The 21,593-nt window shown below is 55.9% G+C and overlaps 3 protein-coding genes and 1 non-coding gene across 4 annotated transcripts; 1 reads left to right on the top strand and 3 right to left on the bottom strand.

Annotated features, from left to right (window-relative positions):
• Positions 1-4,119: 4,119 nt before the first annotated feature.
• F5144DRAFT_517156 (Alpha/Beta hydrolase protein) lies at positions 4,120-6,158 on the bottom strand. The gene is made up of 3 exons (XM_066786636.1): positions 5,545-6,158; positions 5,119-5,464; positions 4,120-4,817 (listed from the first exon to the last, which is right to left on the bottom strand). The coding sequence occupies exons 1-3, from the start codon at positions 5,701-5,703 to the stop codon at positions 4,267-4,269; spliced, it is 1,056 nt and encodes a 351-aa protein (XP_066639454.1). The 5' UTR covers positions 5,704-6,158; the 3' UTR covers positions 4,120-4,266.
• A 1,117-nt stretch (positions 6,159-7,275) lies between these two features.
• F5144DRAFT_538240 (SDA1-domain-containing protein) lies at positions 7,276-9,999 on the bottom strand. The gene is made up of 3 exons (XM_066787098.1): positions 9,885-9,999; positions 9,075-9,830; positions 7,276-9,022 (listed from the first exon to the last, which is right to left on the bottom strand). Exons 1-3 carry the CDS (start codon positions 9,965-9,967, stop codon positions 7,624-7,626), a joined length of 2,238 nt encoding a protein of 745 aa, XP_066639453.1. The 5' UTR covers positions 9,968-9,999; the 3' UTR covers positions 7,276-7,623.
• A 2,908-nt stretch (positions 10,000-12,907) lies between these two features.
• F5144DRAFT_t169 lies at positions 12,908-13,003 on the top strand. Its single transcript has one exon. It is a non-coding gene; the product is annotated as a tRNA-Ile (tRNA).
• Positions 13,004-19,241: 6,238 nt separating this feature from the next.
• F5144DRAFT_656268 (uncharacterized protein) lies at positions 19,242-21,319 on the bottom strand (the record flags this gene model as incomplete). The annotated part of the gene is made up of 6 exons (XM_066793155.1): positions 19,242-19,804; positions 19,918-20,018; positions 20,083-20,118; positions 20,343-20,555; positions 20,591-20,788; positions 21,290-21,319. The coding sequence occupies 6 exons, from the start codon at positions 21,317-21,319 to the stop codon at positions 19,495-19,497; spliced, it is 888 nt and encodes a 295-aa protein (XP_066639452.1). The 3' UTR covers positions 19,242-19,494.
• Between the last annotated feature and the right edge of the window lie 274 nt (positions 21,320-21,593).

Below are 21,593 nucleotides of genomic sequence, written 5' to 3'. Positions count from 1 at the left end.
GACGTTGACAGGCATAGTATCCAGACAGGCTCGGGAAGGACCCGTCATCCGTGTTTGCCAACGGGCAATTCCGTGAGTTTATTCCGCCATGGAATGTGCAGAAAGCCCGAGACTATGTATCGAGCACAAGCCGTACCCCTGTTTTCCATGATGCATCTGGGGAGCGGCTCCAGAAACCTTGGAGGGAATCAGCACTTTGGCGTTAAGGCGGGCTTGGCGGCGAGTGAAGCGAACATGGGGTGTTGGGAGGAAGATGGGCAGCTAGTGCTGATGCCGGTGTACTTCTGTTTCGGCTGATGGGATGTGGGCGGCGCAGGTACCACAATAAGTATAAAAAGTCGTATGCACCGAAGGCTTCTGTGCAGCTTCCATGCATATTTCTTTGGTGGGTGGTGCCGCAACACGACGCCCCTGCATGGGGGAGGGGCGGCGCAGACGCCTTGAGAGCCCACCGCGCCGCCCAATGCTGTCCCCCCACTGTCCGCATCAGGTCGCAGAGAAGCGTGCCGTCAAGTGAAACATTGGCCCACAGGGCCCTCAAGAACCAATAGGGGCATTGGCGCCGCCCCCATCAGCCATGTGGCCAGTGCGGGGAGGGACTCGAGGGAGCGTCGCATGCATGACTCCAGCTTGGTGAAGCTAAGGTTTTCCGGGCTTCAATGTTCTGACACTTCTGGCGGCGGCACATGCGGGAGGGAGAAAAACCCCCCGCCTGCCAACCACACCACACACCAGTGACACCATGCTCATCAACTTCCATAACACGGTAGAATGCAGATCGCCCGCCCGAAACCCGGAACCAGGGATCTGGTTCGCACACCTGACGGCCCTGGGCAAGCAGAGCGGCGGCAAGCAGAGCGGCGGCAAGCAGAGCGGCCGGGGAAAGATGGCGGGATTTGATAAGTGTCGTCTTGGCGCGCATGAATAATTTCCTTCCAGAAGGCTTCCATGCATACGCCGCGGTGTTGCATTCTGGGGAGAGCGAATTATGTTGTGCTCGAGACGCGGTGGTGGGTTTGTTTGCAGCTTTGCTTCTCTGGTGAGCCTGGGTCCCGGCCTGGGTTGGAGAGTTTGGTCGGCGAACCAAGGGCGGGGAACGGAATGACCGAGGGCAGATTCCCCACCAGAAGGACTTACGGCCGACTCGGCGAGCCCGTCGACCTCCACATTTGCCTTGTCAGGCGCGGATGAACGAATGCCACGAGGCTGTCGCCGTTGTGAGTCCCTCCTCCAATGCTCCCTCAACCGAAGCGAGCGATCGATAAACCGCGGTGCCCCTAGTCGCCAGGTGGAATCGAAGGGATGTACAATGTACTAGCATGCTGCACGCTGCACGCTGCACACAGAAACAAGAAATAAAAGAAAACATCGAGCACATCATTGGGCGTTCCGCATTTGAGCCTGGTGGCCGCGATCGGAGTGTGCCAGCGGGTTTGATTCCGAGGCTGGGCCTAGCTATGAGTGATTGCTCGGGTAGTCCGCCGATCAAGGGATCAACAACCAACAAACACAGAACAATTACCAACCCAGGATCCCCAATTGAATTCAAATGACATGATGGGATGGCGAGGCGGTGTGCGTCTGCCACTGAGAGGGACGAGCGGGGGCAGACGACGCAGGTCAACATCCGACGTTCGGTAGCTGCTTTTCGCTTTTTTGGTCTGCAGAATCGGGTGCCGCTGGATGCCCTCCCGATGCGGTACATGGTCGAGTGAAGGCAGCGTGGTTGGATTCCCGGTAGGTTGTCCCTTCCCTGAAGTGGGCTTCTGTTAGGCTGGCAGCTCAGCGAGGCGCCTGCACATAGCAAGGCAGGCGCCGCCCGGGCAGCAATTTAGGTAGGTAGCAAACAGAATCCAGCCCGCCATGGCAAGTGCCGTGACAGAATCTCCCAGCCAACCCGGACCTTCCCGCTCCCCTTTCCCACCAGTCAACTTCATTATTTTAACCTGAAACCTGCAGAAAGCACGTGGAGCCCGGCAATGAGGTAGGTACCGAGGGTACTCAACCAAACAGCACGAATACTAGGTCAACGACGATGTCCAGCCTCACGCATCATTCATACCAAAGGAGTCTTGGCCCCTGGGGAAAGCTCAAACAATCCTTCCTTTTGTTTCGTCGCTACATATAGCCATCGAACCCCGTGTGATCGACAGTACAAAGGCACAGGGTAGCAACGGAAGCTTCGGAAACAAAGCGCCAATGTGGCGTTTGTGCTAGCGCATGCGAGGGAGGGTGGTTTCGTCGGACCATACCCATCGGCACCGATGCCGACATGTTTGGTCAAGCAATCGGGTACGGGTGGCTTACTCCGATTGGTGCTATCGTTTACACTGATTCGAAGGCAGCAAGCTCCCAAGTGAGATGTCGATGCACGATTGACTGCGGGCACCTAACCGTCAAGAAGTAGAGAATAAGCATTTCGCCATGGCCAGTCCTGGCAAATTAGTGAATATGTTTGGTGGACGATGCTTCACTAGCAATCATCCTTTGGTAAGCTCGGTGAGTTTGTTTGGGCATTCAATCCTTTGAAGCAGATTTCGTCGTATGCAACCGTAACCTTCGGCAGAACTCAGTCGCGTGGCCGGTTTCAAAAATATTTGCTGTGCCGTAGTTGCCCAACTCGTTTGAGCAGAGCAAGTTATTACCGGCCGCGAGGCCCACTGTCTTTTAAATTGCTGCCTGTTTTCTGTCCCAACTTGAATCTCGTCAGCGTCACAGCTCCTTAGCAGAGACAACCGTCTCACTGCAGCGACTCCATATCCCCCCGCTAGCCGGCGCCGAACAGAACAACATAACCCCCGACTGTCGCAGTTGCAGCTGAACTCGGCCATAGGCCCATAGCGGCCGCGTATCGAGGATGACTGCCGCCTGAGCCGTCCTTGAAAAGAGCGGCGCCGAGTCCCGTTTTGCATACGCCCGGAAAAGGGGCGAGGAAGCATTGGTTGGTGTTCACATTGAGACGAAAGGGTCCTGGTATCGTCTCCTTAGGACCTCGAAAATGGCTCCCGTAGGGTTGGCAGTTGGGCAGGGGGGCTATCTGGCACCCGTTAGAATCCTGTCCTCTTTACCAACTTCTTTTGTTACATCTGGTTCAAGTCGTTGCAGGTGGTACTTGAACTCAATTGCATCCATGTCGTATGCGCCTCAACACACTACTCAGTACCCAGTCCCTGGTTTGGACATGCGTCCTGTGGCTGGTATGTACAAAGCGCCATATCCAAGAACCCACAGAGCCTCTTGCGCCAATATAAATACTGTCTCCTTATCGTAACAAGAACTTACATATGGCCAAGTCTCCATCGGCCTTGACATGGAACGCGTGGCAGATCACATGGCAAGTTGGCACCTGCAGGCTCACTTCCATGCCCGGTGACATCATCGAAGAAAGGGGGGGCGTTAACAAGGATCAATAGGCGGGTACTCCAGCATTTATAAAGTTGAGACCCCCAGCTAAAACGGGTCCAGTATGTCATGTCGTCATCGGCTTGCCTATCCTGGATACGTAGACATACCCCGTTGATTACACCCTATACTAGGGCTGTTTCTTTCTATTGGGGAATTGAGTCCAATGTCAGCGACCAAGTTACAGGTAGTAGGGTCTCAACGTCCATCAACACTCTTAGGATCCCCTTCTTGCGGTTCTACATTTGTCGTTGTTCCCAATGTTCTCTAGCGGCTTGGAATCAGGGGGAGGACAGATTGTTGAAATTGGCGGTGCTCCTGCCTTCTAGCTGTTCCTGGCCGTCTGTAACATAACCCAATACCATCGAGGGTATGCGAAGGGAGATTCACAGTCACGAACTACACCATGAGGGCGAAGGACATTAGGTTGTGGTTGACACCAAACAAGCCAGTACTTGGATGTTACCTACCTACCTAGGTACATGTATCTACGGAACCATGTTATAGGCCTGCAGAAGAGGAAAGGGGGGCCGGTGGGTGCATTTGTAATGGACGTACCAAGTACTAGTAGGTAATAGGTCGCGTAGACGTTTCAGTGACAAGTGGAACCTAGTGCAACCAAATACGACATAGGTCAAATTGCAATAGGGCAGCGGAGAGCAAGTCAGGGGTTTTAGTCTGAGGACGCAGGCTAACGAATTGACATTCTTCTTTAAAGCCATAATCAATATCAGAAGCCAGCTTGTTTCACTCCCAACGAGAATCGACCGAGGGAGTTATTCCGCAAGCGAGAGCCCATCCACAGACTGCCTCAGGAAGCTAACACCCCCCGCCACCCGGTGAACAGGCAACATCCCCAACCACTCAAGGAGTGCATTGGCTGTACCACTCGTTCAGCACCTTGCAGGTACCCTGGGCACAACCAGTCGGACCGTTATACCCGTTGCCACCACACTGGCCCCAGAGCGCGACAGTACCACCACCAGTACCACCACCGTTGTTACCACCGCCGTTATTTCCACCACCCCCATTGTTGCTCCCACCCAAGATCCCAAACCACTTCAACAGCTGCTCCTCATTCACCGACGGCGCGTGGCCCACGCCCTGGCCCACAAACCCCTGCACCTTGACCCCATCACCACCATACAGCTTCTGGGTCCAGCCGCTGGACGGCACGCCGGCGACATCGCGGGTGTACTCGACGCCCAAGACGTTCGACCACTGCTTGAGGGCCTCCTCGCCGCACCGGGGCAGCACCAGGTTGTCGGCCAGGCCGTGCGTGATCTGCATGCGCGGCCGCCGCCCCGTGTAGCCCGGATACGCGTTGCGCACCAGGTTGCCCCACTCCTGCGGCGTCTTTTGCATGCCCTGCGCGCAGGTCTGGTTTGGGCTCATGGGGGTGGCCGAGGGGGCGCCTGTAGGGGGTGGGGGGGGGCAAAGGGTTAGTAATTGCCCGGGTTCTGGTCTGAGTATGTGTTTTCTTTTTGGGCTGTTCTGTTCTATTTCCGCTGGGAGATAGGAGATAAAACCCGCCGAGGTTTTGGTGGGTGGGAAGGATGGGAAGGGTGGGGGAGGGAGGGGGGGAGGGGATGTGGCCGGTCTGCTCTGTCTGGTGCTGTGCCGCTGCGGATGGGGGATGGCCAAATTTATTGCCCATCTCAACTCCCATCTTTTCACCAATGTTTTAGGTGCTCTGCCGCACGGGATTGGACTTACCCTGGAAGCAACCGAACGCAACGCCGGAATAAGCGGCGCCGGCCTCAAACACATCCGGGTAGGAGCCGGCCATGACGTTGGTCATCATGCCGCCGGACGAGAATCCCATGACGTAGACGCGGTCGCGGTCGCCGCTGTACTTCTCGAGCGTGTAGTTGACCATGCTGATGATGCCGCCCGCGTCGCCGCCCTTGCCGTGCGTCAGGCTGTCTGGGTTCTGCACGTCCCAGCAGTTGCTCATGTGCGGCGTGCTGGGGTACACCAGGATGAAGCCGTTGCTGTCGGCGTACGACGGGAGCCTGGTCCCGCTGAACCACTGCTGTCCGCTGCCGCCGCAGGGGTGGAGCTGTTCGGTGCGTTGCGCCTGTCAGCACGGCGCGGCGCGGGTGTGGGTGTGAGTGTGGGATGGGTGCGGCGCTTGCTTACCGCGACGATGATGGCCGGGTTGGCTGCCACCTTGTCCGGGACGTAGATGTACATCTGGATGTTGGTCGGGTTGGCGCCGAAGCTGTTCACTTGCTGCAGCGAGGCAGCGAGGCCCGTTGCCGCCGTGGCGGCGAGCCCAAGGAAGGTCCGAAGAAACATGGCGGCCGATTCAGCTTTGGTTGAAGAGGTTTCTGGAGACGGCTTGATGAACCAAAGATAGACGGCGTCGGCGGCGCTTGCTCGGCGATATATACTACAATTCCACCTACATGGACGCGTTGGCCGTCGACGACTCCACCCTGCCTCCTTTTCTTTCAACTTTCCACTACCGAGAAGCCCTGAACCATGGCAATGCGATCGGCAAGTCAAGATCAGCCCAAACGGCCAAGAAAGCACGGAGTTGTTCTGGATTATTTCCCCTTTCGGCGTCCGTCCCGAGGCCGATGCTCCGCTAAGGCGGGTAAATTGCACGACGCAACCTCGTGTGCGGTTGAGCCGCTTAACAAACCCAGGATCGGAGCTTATCTGCGTAGCATAAATTGGTTCCTGCTGCGAATCCCCGGAACCGATGCACCTCGGCAGAGAACCTCGGCAACCGGATCTGGGGTAACAGGTTGCTGGGAAAATGATATTGGGCCTAGATGAAGTCTAGACTGGGTCGTGCAACCCCAGAGCAGTCAAACCAGGTATTGGGAAGCTTGCAATATGGAGCTGTTCCGGATATAGCATCCCAGGGAGGGACGTCATATTCCCAGGGAACCATTCCATACAACCGCTCCAGTTATAAATTACTCCGCTGAGGACTGACGTATGGATTTAGACTTGAATAGGTGAGCACGTGGCGAGAAATGCAACGGGTAGTAGACTGGACTGGCCCCGGAACGCCAATACAGCCATGTGTACGGGCGGTAGATTCCTTCAAGGGCATGAAACTTCCCATTCAGGCAAACACCTCGCGCGCCTATGTAGCCGTAACCCACTCGTTTCCATTTCCTTGGACTAGTTTAAATGCCCTACAGCGAACCCTCAAGGGCCCTAACCAACTCCAGCCGTGACAGACTCCACAATGATCTCCCTACTAGCTACGTCTTGCGGAAGCTAACGAGCCCCGGTTGGTACTAGACGTTTCTGTGCATGTAAACCCACCCCCTTCCCCCGCCACTCCGCTCCAACCTGAAGCTTAACAACCTATCCCAGCACAAAAAGCAACAACACAACTTTCATATTCTATAAACCCCAAAACCAACCCCGCCTCCCCCTCCCCACACTGTAGAAACTAGAAACCCCATCACACCCCCTTCCCCACACAAGGACCTCCCCGAGCGGCAACAGTAGTATCAAAAGAAGCAGAGAGCAGTCAGTCCTCAACCACTTCCGCCGCGGACCGGCACATTCCGCCCGGCAGTCCGGGACGGAACTGGTGACCAGGCCCTTGCTGAGCTTGGGTGCCACTGGCTGCTGACGGATTTTCCTTCTCAAATGTTTGTAGAATGAGACGGAGTGAAACCCTCACCATCAACGGGCGAGATAACCGCCCCGGACGGATGCCCAGGGTTGATTACTTACATTCTCGGCATCCTGTGAGTCGGAACCTCAGTGCTAACTGCGGGCTGTCAAGCGCTCAACTAATGCCCGAGACGATGCGGTTCAAGACAAGTTGCCCGTTGTACGTCTCTTGGGACGTGGGAGAACTGCCGTAGGATTCCCTAGCTTGCGAGCGATGTATGGGGAGGTTAAATGTGGTAATTACGCGGTGTAGTTATGTCGGTCGATCTCAAAGTGACCGTGCATGTTTGCGCATCCGGCACTCCTTTAACCCCTGAGCCCCTGTTCCTCCTCTCGGCCTCTTTTGCCGACGCCGTACTCTCCCGCCCGTGCACAACATTCTTCGCGGCACCGGACGTGCTGCTGGACACGATCTTCGCATACCCATACCCTTTAGGAAAGGGGTATAAGAGCGAAATCTTAACCACTAGATCACAGGAAAAAAAAGGTCCATAGACCCATCAACGTCGGGTAGGCTAGGTGGGTATTGGGAGTACTACCAAGTAAACACAGATTTCGGCATCGCTCAACCGATTAAACTCCATTCCTTCTCCGTCCGCCGCTCTTACTCCTCGCAATATGCGCTCTCATGGTCTTGCTCGTCTCGACCAGACTCCTCTTGTTCTTTGCCCTGGCCTTGCCGATGGTCATCATAAAGTTCTTCTTCCGGGCCTTCTCCTTGTTGGTCGTGCTCTTGCCCTCGGCGTCCTTCTTGGCCCGGCGGATGGCTTGTGTGGACTTGTGCTCCTCGCGGCCGGGCTTGCCCTCGCGCGCCAGCGCCACCCGTTCCTCCTTGGTCGTTTTCTTGCCCAGCTGCGCCGGCAGCTCGATGTCGTCGGCCGTGAGCCCGTCCTCAATGTGTTTGTCGATGAGCTCCTTCTTGCGTTTCGAGGTGCGGCCGAGAGCCTTGTCGATCTTGGCTTCGCGGCGGAGCTCCTCGAGCTTGGCGAGATCGGCCGGGGTGAGGATGGAGGTTGTGGCGAGTTTGGAGATGCGGTTGAGCTCAGCCTCCGCAGCGCCTGCTTCGGTGGAGGTGTCGACGAGTTCGGGGGCTTCGTCGGCGTCATCCTCTTTCCGGCGCTTCTTTTTGGCTGGCTCGTCGTCGTCCGAGTCGCTGCTGACGTCAATCCAGCCACTGGAGGACTCGCTATCGGTGGAGGCAACCTCCCACTCGTCCGAGTTGAAGCCGTCGTCTTCCTCGTCGTCTTCCTTCCTTTCGGCATCCCCATTTTCCAGGGCCTGTTCCTCCTGTTTCTTTTTCTTTTGTTCCTCTTTGTACTGTTCGAGCAGCTCGATACCCTCGATGCCGCCCTGCTCTGCCTCACCGAACTGCCGCTGCTTGACGGCTCCCGACCGCAGACCTATCGTAGCTTGCTTTCCACGGTACTTCTTCTGCAGCAGTTCGGGGTAGACCTCGCGATAAAGAGACTGCAGGCCCTTCGCCGCCATTACCACGCCCTTGTCTTTGCTCCTCTGATACAATACAAGATCCTGCAAGAGGGTCTCGGTCATGCAAAGAGGCTGCCGAAGGGCCACCTCGCGGATGGCGTTGATGCCAGCGGAGCACACCTCGGCGGCGGACGCTTCCGAGACGAACTCGTTAGCGATTTTCACCACCAACGGCTCAATGACATCCGGAGGCACCAGGTCATGTGTTGCTTGGGCCAGCGACGCCAAGAATGACGTGACGCTCAGTTGCTTCGGCGTCAGATACCGGACGAACCAAGAGTAGAGGGAGATGATGGTGAGCTTGTGCAGACCGACAAGACGAGTCACCAACTGCAGAATGAGCAACTTGTTGTCGAGCGAGAACTTGTTCTTGGTGTTTTGCAGATGCTTCTGGAACAGCTTCTCGGCGAACCCTTGGGGGTCGTGAATGAGATGGAGGGCTGAGAAGTTCAGGGGATGTGGTGCGTTCTTTTTGCGGTCATGCCTGTTCCAGGTTAATTATGGGCCGGGACGAAATGGAGGAAAACGCAACCTACTTCTTGATCTTGTCGACCGCCCTCTCGTACGCCTTTTGGCGCTTCTTGGTCTTTTTGTTGATGGTCCCTTGGTGCTTGACCTTCTTGATGTCAATGTCCTCGTCGCTCGACTCATCTTCGAGCTCCTCCCGCTCCTTGTCTCCGCCCAAGAAGAACCTCACGCCACCAATGACGACCTTTTCGTTATCGCTGAGGCAGGCCTCCTTCATTACGTCGCACGGCTTCGCGTCGGTCCAGATCTGGCGGCGCCATAGCTCGCGGGTGATGCGCGTGGCCCACATGCCCTTGGTCGAAGTGCGATCCGAGGTGACAAGGTTGTGTAGTACGGTTTGGATGGTCCGGTTGAGTCGGTGGTTCGTTGTCTTGGAGTTTGACTCCCTCAAGTCACTGATGATCTTGGTGTACAGCAGCGACCGCAGGGTCTTGCTCGGGGTCGCGATGAGGATCGGGAAGAGGGTTGTCAACAGGCTGGCCGAGTCGATTACATCCTTTCTCCGGAGCAGCACCAAACTGCCCACCACCTTCTCCCGCAGTTCCTTGTCGAGGGTCGCATGGTGCTGGTTTAGGAGCTCTTTGAGGTGGTCAGGGTACGGGGCGGCGAGCTCGGGGTAGAGGTCTGCGACGTGGGCTACGAGGTCAACGAGGTCGTGAAACTTTTTGGTGTCTTCGCTGGAGACAGTCGACGGGGAAGAGACGAAGATCTGGCGTTGCGCATCGTAGGCAAGCCACTGGTCGTGGAATTCCTGCGCATACGACCTGCAGTTTCGGTCAGCGATTGACGAATGCGCAGTGCAATGGTAGGGGACAAACCTAGGGTCTCTCCGAATCTTGTACTGCAGATTGACTAAATCGGCCTCGACCTTTTCGAGCGCGGCGACCTTTCTTTTGACCATGTTGTCGACTGTCGGGAGGCTATCGAGTTCATCCACGGCCTGTCTCGAGCCGAGATTTTCCAGTCTTTCAGCATGCTCGTTATCGTTATCGCTACTTTTCAGTGGGTCCTCGGCAATGCGGGGCCCTTGTTAGCACCCGGCCGTCTGGCCAAAAAAGCCGACGAGAAGAACGAAAAGAAAGTCATTCGGAAACCCAAAATCTACTTTTATTTGGTTTGTTTGTTTCATTTAATCTGTTTTTAATTTCTTTTGTCCAAGTTTCTTTACCTCTTCCATTTTCTTCTTTTCCTTGACTTTCTCTTTTCCTGATTTCTTCTCCCCTTTCGAGTTGGCTTTTTTTGGCCAGAGGTGCTGACGCACAGGCCATGGCCCGACGCGGTGGCAACAATGTCACAGGCAAAACTTGGATGTGGGCTTCTAAATAGGGACGTGGAGTCCTGAAAGCATATAAGGATCGGGCTCAAAGGGCCCAGGGGCAGAACAACTTCGGGACCCTTGATGCAGCCTTAGGAATTGGCCAAGAAGCGGCAGGAAAACCCTGACCAAACCATCCTTCTCAAAGGCAGATGGCCCTTTACTGGCGATGGCAGTAGCTCCCGTCGGTATCGTCGGAGGAGGAGGGGGATGGTTCATCGTGATTATCATCGAGAATCTCGTCCCAGTCTTCTGCCTTTTCATCCACATCCTGAGACGGCTGTAGAGCATCATCTAATTGCTTCGGAGTGTAGGGTGCTGCCTAGAGCGCTACTAGGAGTGCCGATGGGAGAGGTGTTAAATGGCAAGCGAACGGTACATCAACCTTGGTCTGGCGTCTCTTAGCTAGGCTGATGTTGGTGAAGAGTGTTCTCCAAAGGGGACGACGGGAGTCTGCGGATGTGTATTTCTCTGAATGTAACTGTCAGTGCAGAGTGTATATGCAAGTGGAAGAGCCGGAGCACTGACCCCTATCTGAGTCCTCATCGAGATTTTTATTTAACTGCTTTAAGAAGACAGTAGTGTACTGCGTCGCAATCGGTTGCTCGGCGGCAGCAGTGGCAGCTCGACGAGGGCATGTAGCTGAATGGGGGCCAGAAATCCTCATGTAGATGGAGGATAACTGGCCTACCGTTTGGGGACATGATGTCAAGAGACTCGCCCTGGCCCAAGTCTCGTGGCCGAGGCGGCGAGGGGAAGGATGCTCCGGGGGCGGGGGGGATGAAGTCTCATGGCCGAAGCCTGACGAGGCCTAGCTGCTGGGCAGACTGAGCGACAAGGGAAGGCTGCTCGCGCGCGGGGGGGAAAGTCTCGTGGTCGAAGCCAACAAAGCTCAGCTGCCGGGGCTGACTGAGCGACGAGGGGGGCGATGCTTGGGGGGTAAGACAAAGAGAGGTTCCAACACCCAGATCCATCATCCACCGGGTAGGAATGAGCGAAGGAGAGCGCCTGAACGTAGCCATAACGTCGAACTGATGCTTTCCAGCATCTGGCTGGATGTAAGAAGATTGATCATCACCCAAAAAGTGGGATAGCTCCAAGCCCCTTTCGCACGATCTTCGCATACCCATAGCCTTTAGGAAAGGGGTATAAGAGCGAAATCTTAACCACTAGACCACAGGGTCCTTTTTGGAACTACACTTACAAACCTAGAATGATATACCCGAACCTTCCATACATAACCCCAACCCTAGCGCGCACACCCCGAACAACTGACAGACACCTCTTTTCCCCGTGTACCTCTTTTCCCCTCATCTACATCACTTGAGCTCAACAATTACAGAGCATATAGCGGTTGCCTTTGCTATACTAGGTGCTTCTTTCTTTGGCGGAACCTTCTGTGTTCTGTCCTAATAGAGGATGTCTTTTTAGCCTTTCCGTTTCCGCGTTGCAGTTGCAGGTTGTATGGTTAGACTCACGGGCAATCTTAGTTTGGCGGTCAGACAACATATTAACCTCCAATTTTCCACGACATGCGAAAAGTTCATGACAATATGCAATTTCATCTAGACGGAGGGCTGCAATAGCTTGTTTCATGCCGAATGAGTTCGATGCTGGTGCTTCGTCCCCTTATCTAAGGTAGGTAACAGATCAGTGTACCTGAGGGTACCTAAGTTGTCGATGCGACATTTGGCCGCCAATTCGCAGACCAGGTCCTGCATTCACCTGTTCGATACACTGCAATGTATTAAAACAGGGGGGCTTTAACCTTAGAGAGCTAGATACAAACTCGGTCAATCCTCACATCTGCGTGGCACTATTGAGCAGAAGGATGCGTGACCTAGACTGTGAAATGCTTGTCCGACTGTCGTAACACCAATCCTTCGGATGCCAACGATCTGCTAGATATGGGGAGGAACCACGAGCTTCAACTACGTTTGGCACGAGGCCAACTCTGTACAGGCGTGGCTTCACGCTTTCATGTACTGCTTACTCCCGGTTTCGTAGGATCACCATGTGGTGAAAAACTGTAGGCGATGATGCTATTGCCTTGCGGTGTTGTCTGACCTCCTTTACCAGCTACCAGAAAGGAAGCCGACTCAGGGGCTTTATGTATGCAGCAAAAACGCAGTGCGGAAATGGAAGACGAAAGACCCTCCTCCCCTGGACAGACCCGTCAGAGCGCAAACTTGGTATGCCCCAAGCCACGCCTTAGGCCATCACACACGAGGCCTCCAATCCCTCCCCAGTAGGACCGCACTCAGGGGTAGGGGCATGGGCACAGGGCAGGGCGCTTAGAAGCAGGGTTCGTTCGAGTTACATGCCTAAAAATAACAAGAGTTTATTAATCTCCGTTGCGCTACGCTTTCAAGCGATTCAGGTCTAGGCACTCTAAGATTGTAGATTTAACTAGGTACGTCGTTGTTATTTCGAATCAAGTGGAATAGCACATGCGCGCTAGGGTTGGGGTTATGTATGGAAGGTTCGGGTATATCATTCTAGGTTTGTAAGTGTAGTTCCAAAAAGGACCCTGTGGTCTAGTGGTTAAGATTTCGCTCTTATACCCCTTTCCTAAAGGCTATGGGTATGCGAAGATCGTGAGTTCAAGCCTCACCTGGGTCACGTGTTTTGCTTTTTGTTAATTGATCTTTTTATAATGTTGTCAATGATGTAGGAATGATAACTGCGTTTTTAATCGCATTCAATTTAATTCGTGGTGGTGTTGTTGACGGCTGCGATGCGATCATTTTGGCGGGTGGGCACAGACTTTTTAACCCTTATTCTAATTGGCCGCAGCATTTAAGCTATTTAGTAGCGCCGAAGGGACCCTAGGAACGTCCTTGAATTTCGGCCTCAAAAGTCCCAAAGCTTGCGTTGATCGAAAGCTCTCGCAAAGCCCTATCTAGCCACACCACGTGCACCGACGCGCAATCCGCAGCGCGGCCGCAGTAGGCGTGGAAAGAAGGGCGATCCGGGACACGCAGTCGCCCTGGAAATCTCTATCGCCCACGCACGGACCCACGAGCTACCCGACCCACCCACAGTTACCCAGACGACCACGCCCCCCTGAACCCCTGAGTGGAGGCGGGATGGCCGGCCCTACTGCCCCAGTCCAAAGGGGAAGAAGTGGGCTAGAGCAGTCCCGACACTTGCCCCCCACCCCGCCCCTCTCACCCCCACCCTCCGACATAGAGGTTATCAAGAAGATGGTTGACGAGCTGGTGGGACTAGCAGACCCCGAGAAGAAAGGGACAGCCAGAGGCATGGGACAGGACCTGCTAGCAGCCGTCCGGAAGGTGCACAACGCGTCTCAGTCACAGACTGGAAACATCTCGCTTGCCAACCTCCGCAAGGTGGTGGCCGAGGAAATGAAGGCAGCCGTCAACGGACCCGGAGCCCAGGACAGAGGATCCTGGGCCGCAGTGGCCGCTCATGGAGCTGCCCCCTCTCAGCCGCAGCCTAACACGCCGACAAAGATAGTGCCGACCCGCATAAACAAGGAGATTCTAGTCAGAGGCAGAGGAATGCCAGCCGATCTCGCCAAACGCACCCCGCAAGAAACCATCCAGGCCATCAACCGGGTGTCTATCAAGAAGGGAGCAGTTGCGGCCCGAAGGCTCCCCAGCGGCGATACAATCGTCACATTCCAGAACGCAGGCGCGAGAGATTGGCACTCGATGAACACCAACTGGATCAAGGAGGCTTTCGGAGAGCAGGCCCAGGAGAGCAAGAGAACCTTTGCAGTCCTGCTAAAGGGCGTGTGGAAGAAGGACCTCCAGGGGGTCACCGAGGAGGAATTCGGGAAACAAACAGGCCTCCACACAGTCGATAAAGTGAAGTTCAGAGTGCCGAGACACAGGGAGGCGACCCGGGCAACAGTGCTGGTTGCTTTAACCTCCCAGGAGGAAGCACGCAAGGCGTGCGACGAGGGAGTGATCTGGAGGGCTCAACTACTGGACTGCGAGCCTTACTGGGCTGCCCTTAGCCCAACACAGTGCTACAAGTGCTGGAAGTGGGGACACACACAACATCATTGCAAGGCTACCCCATTGTGCCCGCGCTGCGGGACGAAAGCCCATGGAGAGGGCGGCAGGGACGGCGAGAACCAGTGCCCTACTCACAAAAACGAAATCCCACTCCGATGCCCGGCCTGCGGAGGAAGGCATCCGGCGTGGTCAGGAGAGTGCCCGGAGAAGTCGAGGACCCTCGCCAAGGCCAAGGAGGCCTACCAGTTCCGGCCACGGACTTATGAGACCGCAGCGGCGAACTCTGCCAGCACGGCCCCTACGAGAGCTCCCGCGTTTAACTTCGAGGGCGAGGAGAGGGACGACAACAGCTATCAGGTGGTAGGCAGGAAGAGGTTGAGAGGAAGACCGACGAATGCGGCTGCGGCCCAACGTCAGGCTCTCTTAGACCCCCAGCAGACCAGGATCAACTTCGAGGCTCCGAGGGTGCAGTTCGCAAACCCGGTAGTCAACGGTGTCTACACCGCCGCTCCGCCGCCCCGAGCGCCCGAACCGGCTACCGGACCAACGCCTGCCGTCGCCGCCAACCCTGCGGTCACTGCTACTCCGAACCAACGCGACCCCGAGGGGGACACTACGATGGACTCGATCACCGTCGCAGGCGATGAAAATTAAAATTTTACTCTGGAACACCGAAGGAATCAAGCAAACACTGGAAGTGTTGCTGGAAGAGGCCAAATACGACCTCTTGGCTGTGCAAGAACCGTGGATTAATAAGGCGACGAAGTCTACATACTGCCCCCGGAGCAGCAGATACCACCTGGTACACAAACTCGAGGGGCGGGCAGCGATATATGTAAGCAAAAGATTTGAAATCAGTCAGTGGGACTCCGAAGCCGCGGAGAATTGGTGCCGCGTGTGGTTCCCAGAGGCGGACCTCGGAAGGGAAGACCCCGGATTGGAGCTTTGGTCCATATACAACCCTCCCGGCGGCGAGAACGTACCGAGAGCCCTGCAAAGGCGGCCAAGGCCAAGCCACCCGGTGGTTCTGGCAGGTGACTTCAACTTGAAGCACCCACTGTGGGACGATTTCGGGCGCTACGACAGGGAGTCTGAAGACCTACTGCAGCTGGGTCTCCTGTGGGACCTCACCATCAGGACCCCAAGGGGAGCAACAACACGAGCCCCTCAGGGGCGACAGCGGGGCCGTCCGTCAACTATAGACCACTTCTGGGCCTCGGGAAACCTCCAGACAACATACTACGGGGAGGAGTGTCGCGGAAAGTCAGACCACTACCCACAGGTGCTCGAGATCGAGGGGAGGCTGGGGCCGAAGCCAACCCAGCCGGACGGCTGGGCCTGGAACAAGATGGACAGAGAGAGGGTGAAGGCTGAAGCAGCGTTGCTATGCAAGGCCATGGGGCTCACGGACCCGGGACCGGACGGACTACCGGCCAGGACCCGGACAGTCGAGGGTCTTGACAAAGCTTTCGATAGCCTGGTTGAGTGGCTCACCTGGGTCGCGGGGGAAAGCACTCCACGGAAGAAGGCGAGCTGCGGCTACAGCTCTCCCTGGTGGACTGTGGAGGTGCAGCAGGCCGCCCGGGAGGCCAGGAGAGCCGAGAGGTTGGCGAAGGAGACTAGGGCAGAGTACTGTTGGGAGGAGCTCAGCGAAAGGCTCAAGGACCTTGCCAGAACAACGCGCGAAGCACGGACGAGGGCTTGGAGAAACAGCGTACAGGAAGCAAGCGAGGCAAAGAAGCCCGATCAGATGTGGAGCTTGGAAAGATGGGCTAGGCTGCGGAGCTTTTTGCCGCCAGAACCACCGAGGCTGCCGGAATTTAAGGACTCTTCCGGACAGGTAACGGCCAAAACGCACGACCAGAAGGCCAGCGCGCTGGCCGAGAGGTTCTTCCCGGACCCACCGGCCAACCTGACGGACGTGGAAGACCCAGCCTTTTTGGGCAGCTGGAACCCGGGCTTCGACGTTGTACAAGCAGTGACGCCGACCGAGATCACGGAAGCGATAGGAAGAGCAAGCCCCTGGAAGGCGCCAGGCGAGGATTTGCTCCCGATGGGCCTTCTGAAGGCGTGCGGAGCACCGTTAGCTGAAGTGCTGGCCCTTCTGGCGACAAGGTGTCTGGAGCTAGGATGGTTCCCGAACCGTTTCAAGAGGGCGAAGACTGTAGTACTACCGAAACCAGGAAAGGCTCCGCCGGTGTATCAGACCCCGGGGGGATACAGGCCCATTGCTCTGCTGCCAACCCTAGGGAAGGTAATAGAGTCAGTGGTCGCCAGGAAGGTCACTCAAACTGCAGAAGTCAACGGCCTCTTACCAGATGAACAAATGGGGAACAGAGCACACCGCTCCACAGAGCTGGCTGTCCGGCTAGTAGTAGCCCAGGTCCAGGAGGCGTGGAGACAGAAGCGTGCGGCGTCCCTATTGCAACTGGACATCTCAGGAGCCTTTGACACGGTCAACCACACCCGACTGCTAGCAACTTTGCGAGAAATGGGCTACCCGAGGTGGCTGGTCCTCTGGACGAGAGACTGGTTGACTGGTCGAGAGGCCACCCTTCTTTTCGACGGCAAGACGGCGGCACCGACGGCAATTCGGGCAGGGGTCCCCCAAGGCTCACCCCTTTCCCCTGTTCTCTTCATCCTCTATATTTCCTCGTTATACAAGCAGCTAAAAGACGAGCACCCTCACTTGGCTATAACGGGGTTTGCGGATGACACCAACCTCCTGGTGTTTGGTCGAAACCCCGAGGCCAATGTCCGGCAACTGGAGGCGGCGTGGGAAACATGCATGCGATGGGCGGACAGTCGGGGGATGAAGTTCGCCCCGGAAAAGAGCGAACTGATCCATTTCAACAAGGGACGACGGCAGTGGACAAACCAGCTGGAACTCACTAACCCAGGGGGAGGCACCAGCCCCGTCAGACCGAAGGAGTCTGCCAGGTTCCTGGGAGTCTGGCTGGACCGGAAGCTCAACTGGAAAGCCCACCTTGCGGCGGTGGAGAAGAAGCTGAGGACCCAGAGCTATGCCCTGTCGAGGCTAGCGGCATCAACGTGGGGACTGGGTCTAGCCAAAGCGCGAGAAGTGTACACAAAGTGCATCCGGTCAGCGCTGGCCTATGGCGCATCGTCGTTCCACATTCCCACGGATGTGGGAGGCGAACCGGTGAAGAAAGGCATCACCAAGGCCCTCGGGAAGGTCCAGAACAAGAGCCTGAGGATTGTGGCGGGAGCCTTTAAGTCTACCCCCATCCGTAACCTCGAGACAGAGACGTGGGTACCACCGTTGGACTTATACCTAAACAAACGGCTTGCAGATTTCGAAAACCGACTCCAACAACCCGATCTGGACGACGGCCAAGGCGGCAAAAAGACGGCGGGGAGCGTTATCCTTACCGCCTGCCGCAAGATACAGCAGAGACTCAGCTCGAGGAGGGGCAACAGGGGCCGACCGCGAACCTTGAGGCCTCAAGGGCCCACGGCGGTAGAGAGAGCCGCGGGCACGATCATGCGCTGGACGGGGGGAACCATAGACACGGACAAGGCAGTAGAAGAGGCCTGGAGAGCGAGGTGGTTAAAGGAACGGGACGGCAGAGCAATCACCAGGCCGGCGGACGACTTTGACCATCAGCGGGAGACGCTATTCCGGAACGAAACCCTAAGGAGGCATGACGGTCTCAGCAAGGCGAAAAGCTCACTGCTCATTCAAATCCGGACGGGAGCAATAGGCTTACGGGACTACTTGTTTACACGGGAAGTCCCGGAGGTTCTGACGCCTGCCTGCGAGTGTGGCGAGGGACGAGAGACTGCCGAACACCTGGTAGTGTGGTGTTTGGCCCCACCGTTGACTCGAAGATGGGAGAGAACTGGAATTCGGACACGACGGGACTTTTACTCAGTTCTACACGGTATCAATCCCACGACTGCACGGCTTGCGAGGAGGATCCTCGACTGGCTGATGGACTCGGGGAGGCTGCCGATGTACAGCTTGGCCAGGAGGCTCGAGCTGGAAACGGCGGCCTGAAGCGCCCCCGTTCGGAGGCCAGGAGGCCTCCTCTCTTTGTATACGTAGACTCACCAGAACGCATCGTTCCTTGATTGTTGGTAGGGGTTTTTCACCCGGCCCGGGAGGGCACGGTTTTCCTGTACACTAAATAGCAGAGGGTCCGGCACGCCCTAGGGCATAGCGGAGTATGAATAATAATAATAATAATTGGCCGCAGCTAACCGCGCAAATTTGAGAAACCCCACTTTCCCTTTTTAGACTTCCCTCTCGCCGGTTTACCAACCAGAAACCAGCAATCGCTTAACTCCACTTTTTCTCAACAACCACCCAAGCTACCTTCGATAACAGCTGACAGTTGGGCGTGCTGGCTACATCTTTGACAAATGGGAAGGATAACATTTCTCCTGTCTGCTTTCCGTTGGACGGGGTCTTTACTCATCAACCCGAGCACATCACAAATCCAAGCTCTCATAAAGGTGTTGGAGGGTTCTCAACCCCGCATTCTGCATGCATGATTCACATGAAGTTGCGCTATGGTGAAGGGAAAGAGGCTCGACTCCAAAGTCGAATTGACCACCATGCTTCCAGATAAGAGCGCGAAATGTATGTACGAATAATTTATAGATCAAAATAACACTACATATGAAGACTATATGTAGCACTGCCGGTCTCGGCTTTCCTCTTCTCGTCGGTCAGTCCGCCTCTGGCAGCTGTCCCCTTTTGGCTTCGGCCACAACGAAAGAAGTGGTTAGCCTCCCAAGGAAGAAGTTGGAAAAGAAAGATGAGGAATGGCAAATACACTCATGAATTAGGTGAGAGGAGATTGTCAATTGAGAGGAGACTATCTGCTTCGCTAATGTACATATTTCTCCGCCAAGCCACCATCGCCCGCGCGGTTAATAAATACATCAACTCTACACTTAGTACCTGGCTCCTGCAAGACCACAGCAAGCCACCACAAATACCGCGCTCAATTGACCAGACTGTTCGCCTTCTCTGCAACCCCTGGCCCACCCGCCGCTGCCGCGAGGGACGCGATGTTGTCAGTGCCGAAAAGCGGCCGGCTGAACAACCCTTGTCGTGCGTGCCCCCGATGCGACAAATCCGATGCTTCCATCGGGACCTTACTTTCGGAAGGCCCGAAGGAACCGCGTCGAGAAGCGGCCGACGGAGGCCGCCGACGCACGGCGCGCCGCCATCGCCGGTTCGAACGCGGCGCCGGCCGCCGGCTTGCGATAAGCCAGAGGATGACGAGCAGCAGACGAGAAGTGCCGCCTGCCGCTCGCATCCGTGCCGAAGGCTGGCAGCCTTTGGTCAATGCTACTGGAGGGCGCGGGATTGCTGTCGGTGACCCCGAATACCGCGTCCGAAGTGTCCTTGAGGGTCTCCAGAATGACCGAGTACGGGATTGAAATGTTGGCGGCGTGTTCGGGTCTGCATGGAGTTTGGGTCAGCGGGTTGAGTCTTGTAGCTAAGGGTCAGGGGCAGCGGCGACGAAATCGGAGGAAGAGACGACAACTTACTCATCGCGAAGAGGCCGGACAAACTCGCTGGGGAGGTTTGCGACGTCGGCCATGGGGACAAGGTCTGACAACCAAAGCTTGATCTGCCCGCCGGGCGTCGACAGTGCTTCCTTCTGGACGACAGGCTGCACCGTTCCATCGACTGTTGTCCAGACCCAGACGGCCGAGTTGTCAGCCATGCGTGTGTACTTCGCCTTGTCGCCGAGCCAAGCCGTTGTAGGGACGCTGAGTCGGAGAGAAACAACGGTTCGGGCACGATGCTTGGTAATGTACCGAGCGTGCTTGCTCGGCGCGTCGACTTGGTGACCAGCGAAGTCAAAGACGAAGGTCGGGTCAGTGCTGCGCGAGCTACCATACGACAAGGCTGGAATTTGGGTGATGTCGGTCGGCTTGCCGTCTCGATTGGCCCCCTCGCCGCGCAGAATGAGAGGGAAATTCCGGTGCTTTACCTGCCGGGCGAGGGCGCCGACCGAGCCGGGGTGGCTGTGGAGGGATCTCAGGCCAACGTGCATCTCGTTCGATAAGGCAAAAAGGATATTCGTGTGGAAAGAGGTATGGTACATCGTGGCGAGGGTACCTGTTGAGGCATCAAAGTGCTGCGATGCAGTCAGGAAATGGAATTCAACCGGTGACGGGGCGAGGGCCGCTGAGGGGGTTACAGTCTGCAGCATGCAAGATAGCAAAATTAGGCACTCACAAAATGTATGTTTTTGTCGATGAGTTTCTCCAGCAACTGGAGCTCGGGAAATCCATCGTAAATGCGATGATGATCGGTGGGATGGACTGTGAACTCGCAGTGGAAGATGTCCGTCGGCGGTGCGATGTGGAAGCAGTGTAGGGCAGCGAGAACTTTGGAAAGTCGCTCAGGCTTTGTAGGGTCTAAACCTTGCCAAAACTGATCGTCAAGCGCCTGCAGTTTTCGTTCCACCCAGGTTGGTTAGTTTTGTTTGCCTCTGCATCATAAGAAAAGATGAAGCATGCTTGCTGTGGAGGGCGAGAGCAAAAATCACCGAGGATGGCTTGCGAACCCGGCGAACACGTGTATGCGTCTTGCGTACGTCGGGTCCGGTCAGGTGGAAACAGGTGCAGGTGAATGGAAGACTTACCATTTTATCGTTGTGCAATATTCAACCGGTGCGGTGGAGGTGTGGCGAAAGGTCGTGGTGAGTGTGTAGCGAGAGGGGCTTTGGGAGATGATGGGGGAGGAGAAATAATGAAAAGGATTGGCAAAGACCAGCTACGCAGTAACTTAAATAGTGGAATGGCAGCTCAGTAGGTAGGTAGGTATGTAGTCACGAGTGATAACTAACCTATCTCGGGAGCCCTGACCACCGGGGATCTCGGGATGCCCCGGGCCATCTTATTCACACTGAGGACTACACTCTTGTCCCTCCACTCTGTTATACCTCCCGATTCTTGTAGCCATAGCGACTGGAGTGTTTAGGCAGTCGGGTTCATTTACTAGAAGTCCGGGAGACCAATAGAAACGAAAGAAGATGAGGAGTGGCACACCCGTACCTGTATGTGATACATGTACCCAACCAAGCTTGAGACAAAAGCTCACTTTCTATTCTGTGGCTCAAAGTTTGGTTGCCCAGGCCAGGGGGGTGGCGGAACAGCTCTGGCCTGTTTGTATCAATTATACCCCCCTCCCCCTTATCTTCTTTCTCTCGAGGGCTGAAAAGAGGGGGAAAAGGAAA

This window comes from Chaetomium tenue (genome assembly GCF_020726465.1).
Source record: "Chaetomium tenue strain MPI-SDFR-AT-0079 chromosome Unknown F5144scaffold_6, whole genome shotgun sequence".
NCBI classification, from domain to species: domain Eukaryota; kingdom Fungi; phylum Ascomycota; class Sordariomycetes; order Sordariales; family Chaetomiaceae; genus Chaetomium; species Chaetomium tenue.
Note: the sequence above shows the minus strand (reverse complement) of the source record. Positions and strands in the feature narration are given on the sequence as shown.

Bases quoted from the DNA above. Each gene is read 5' to 3' on its own strand.
- F5144DRAFT_517156 (XM_066786636.1), bottom strand. From the start codon at position 5,703: ATGTTTCTTCGGACCTTCCTTGGGCTCGCCGCCACGGCGGCAACGGGC. The intron at 5,465-5,544 runs GTAAGCAAGCGC...CGCACCGAACAG, and splicing joins ACCCGGCCATCATCGTCGCG to CTCCACCCCTGCGGCGGCAG. The intron at 4,818-5,118 runs GTAAGTCCAATC...CACCCCCTACAG, and splicing joins TGCGTTCGGTTGCTTCCAGG to GCGCCCCCTCGGCCACCCCC.
- F5144DRAFT_538240 (XM_066787098.1), bottom strand. From the start codon at position 9,967: ATGGTCAAAAGAAAGGTCGCCGCGCTCGAAAAGGTCGAGGCCGATTTA. The intron at 9,831-9,884 runs GTTTGTCCCCTA...CCGAAACTGCAG, and splicing joins AAGATTCGGAGAGACCCTAG to GTCGTATGCGCAGGAATTCC. The intron at 9,023-9,074 runs GTAGGTTGCGTT...AACCTGGAACAG, and splicing joins GCGGTCGACAAGATCAAGAA to GCATGACCGCAAAAAGAACG.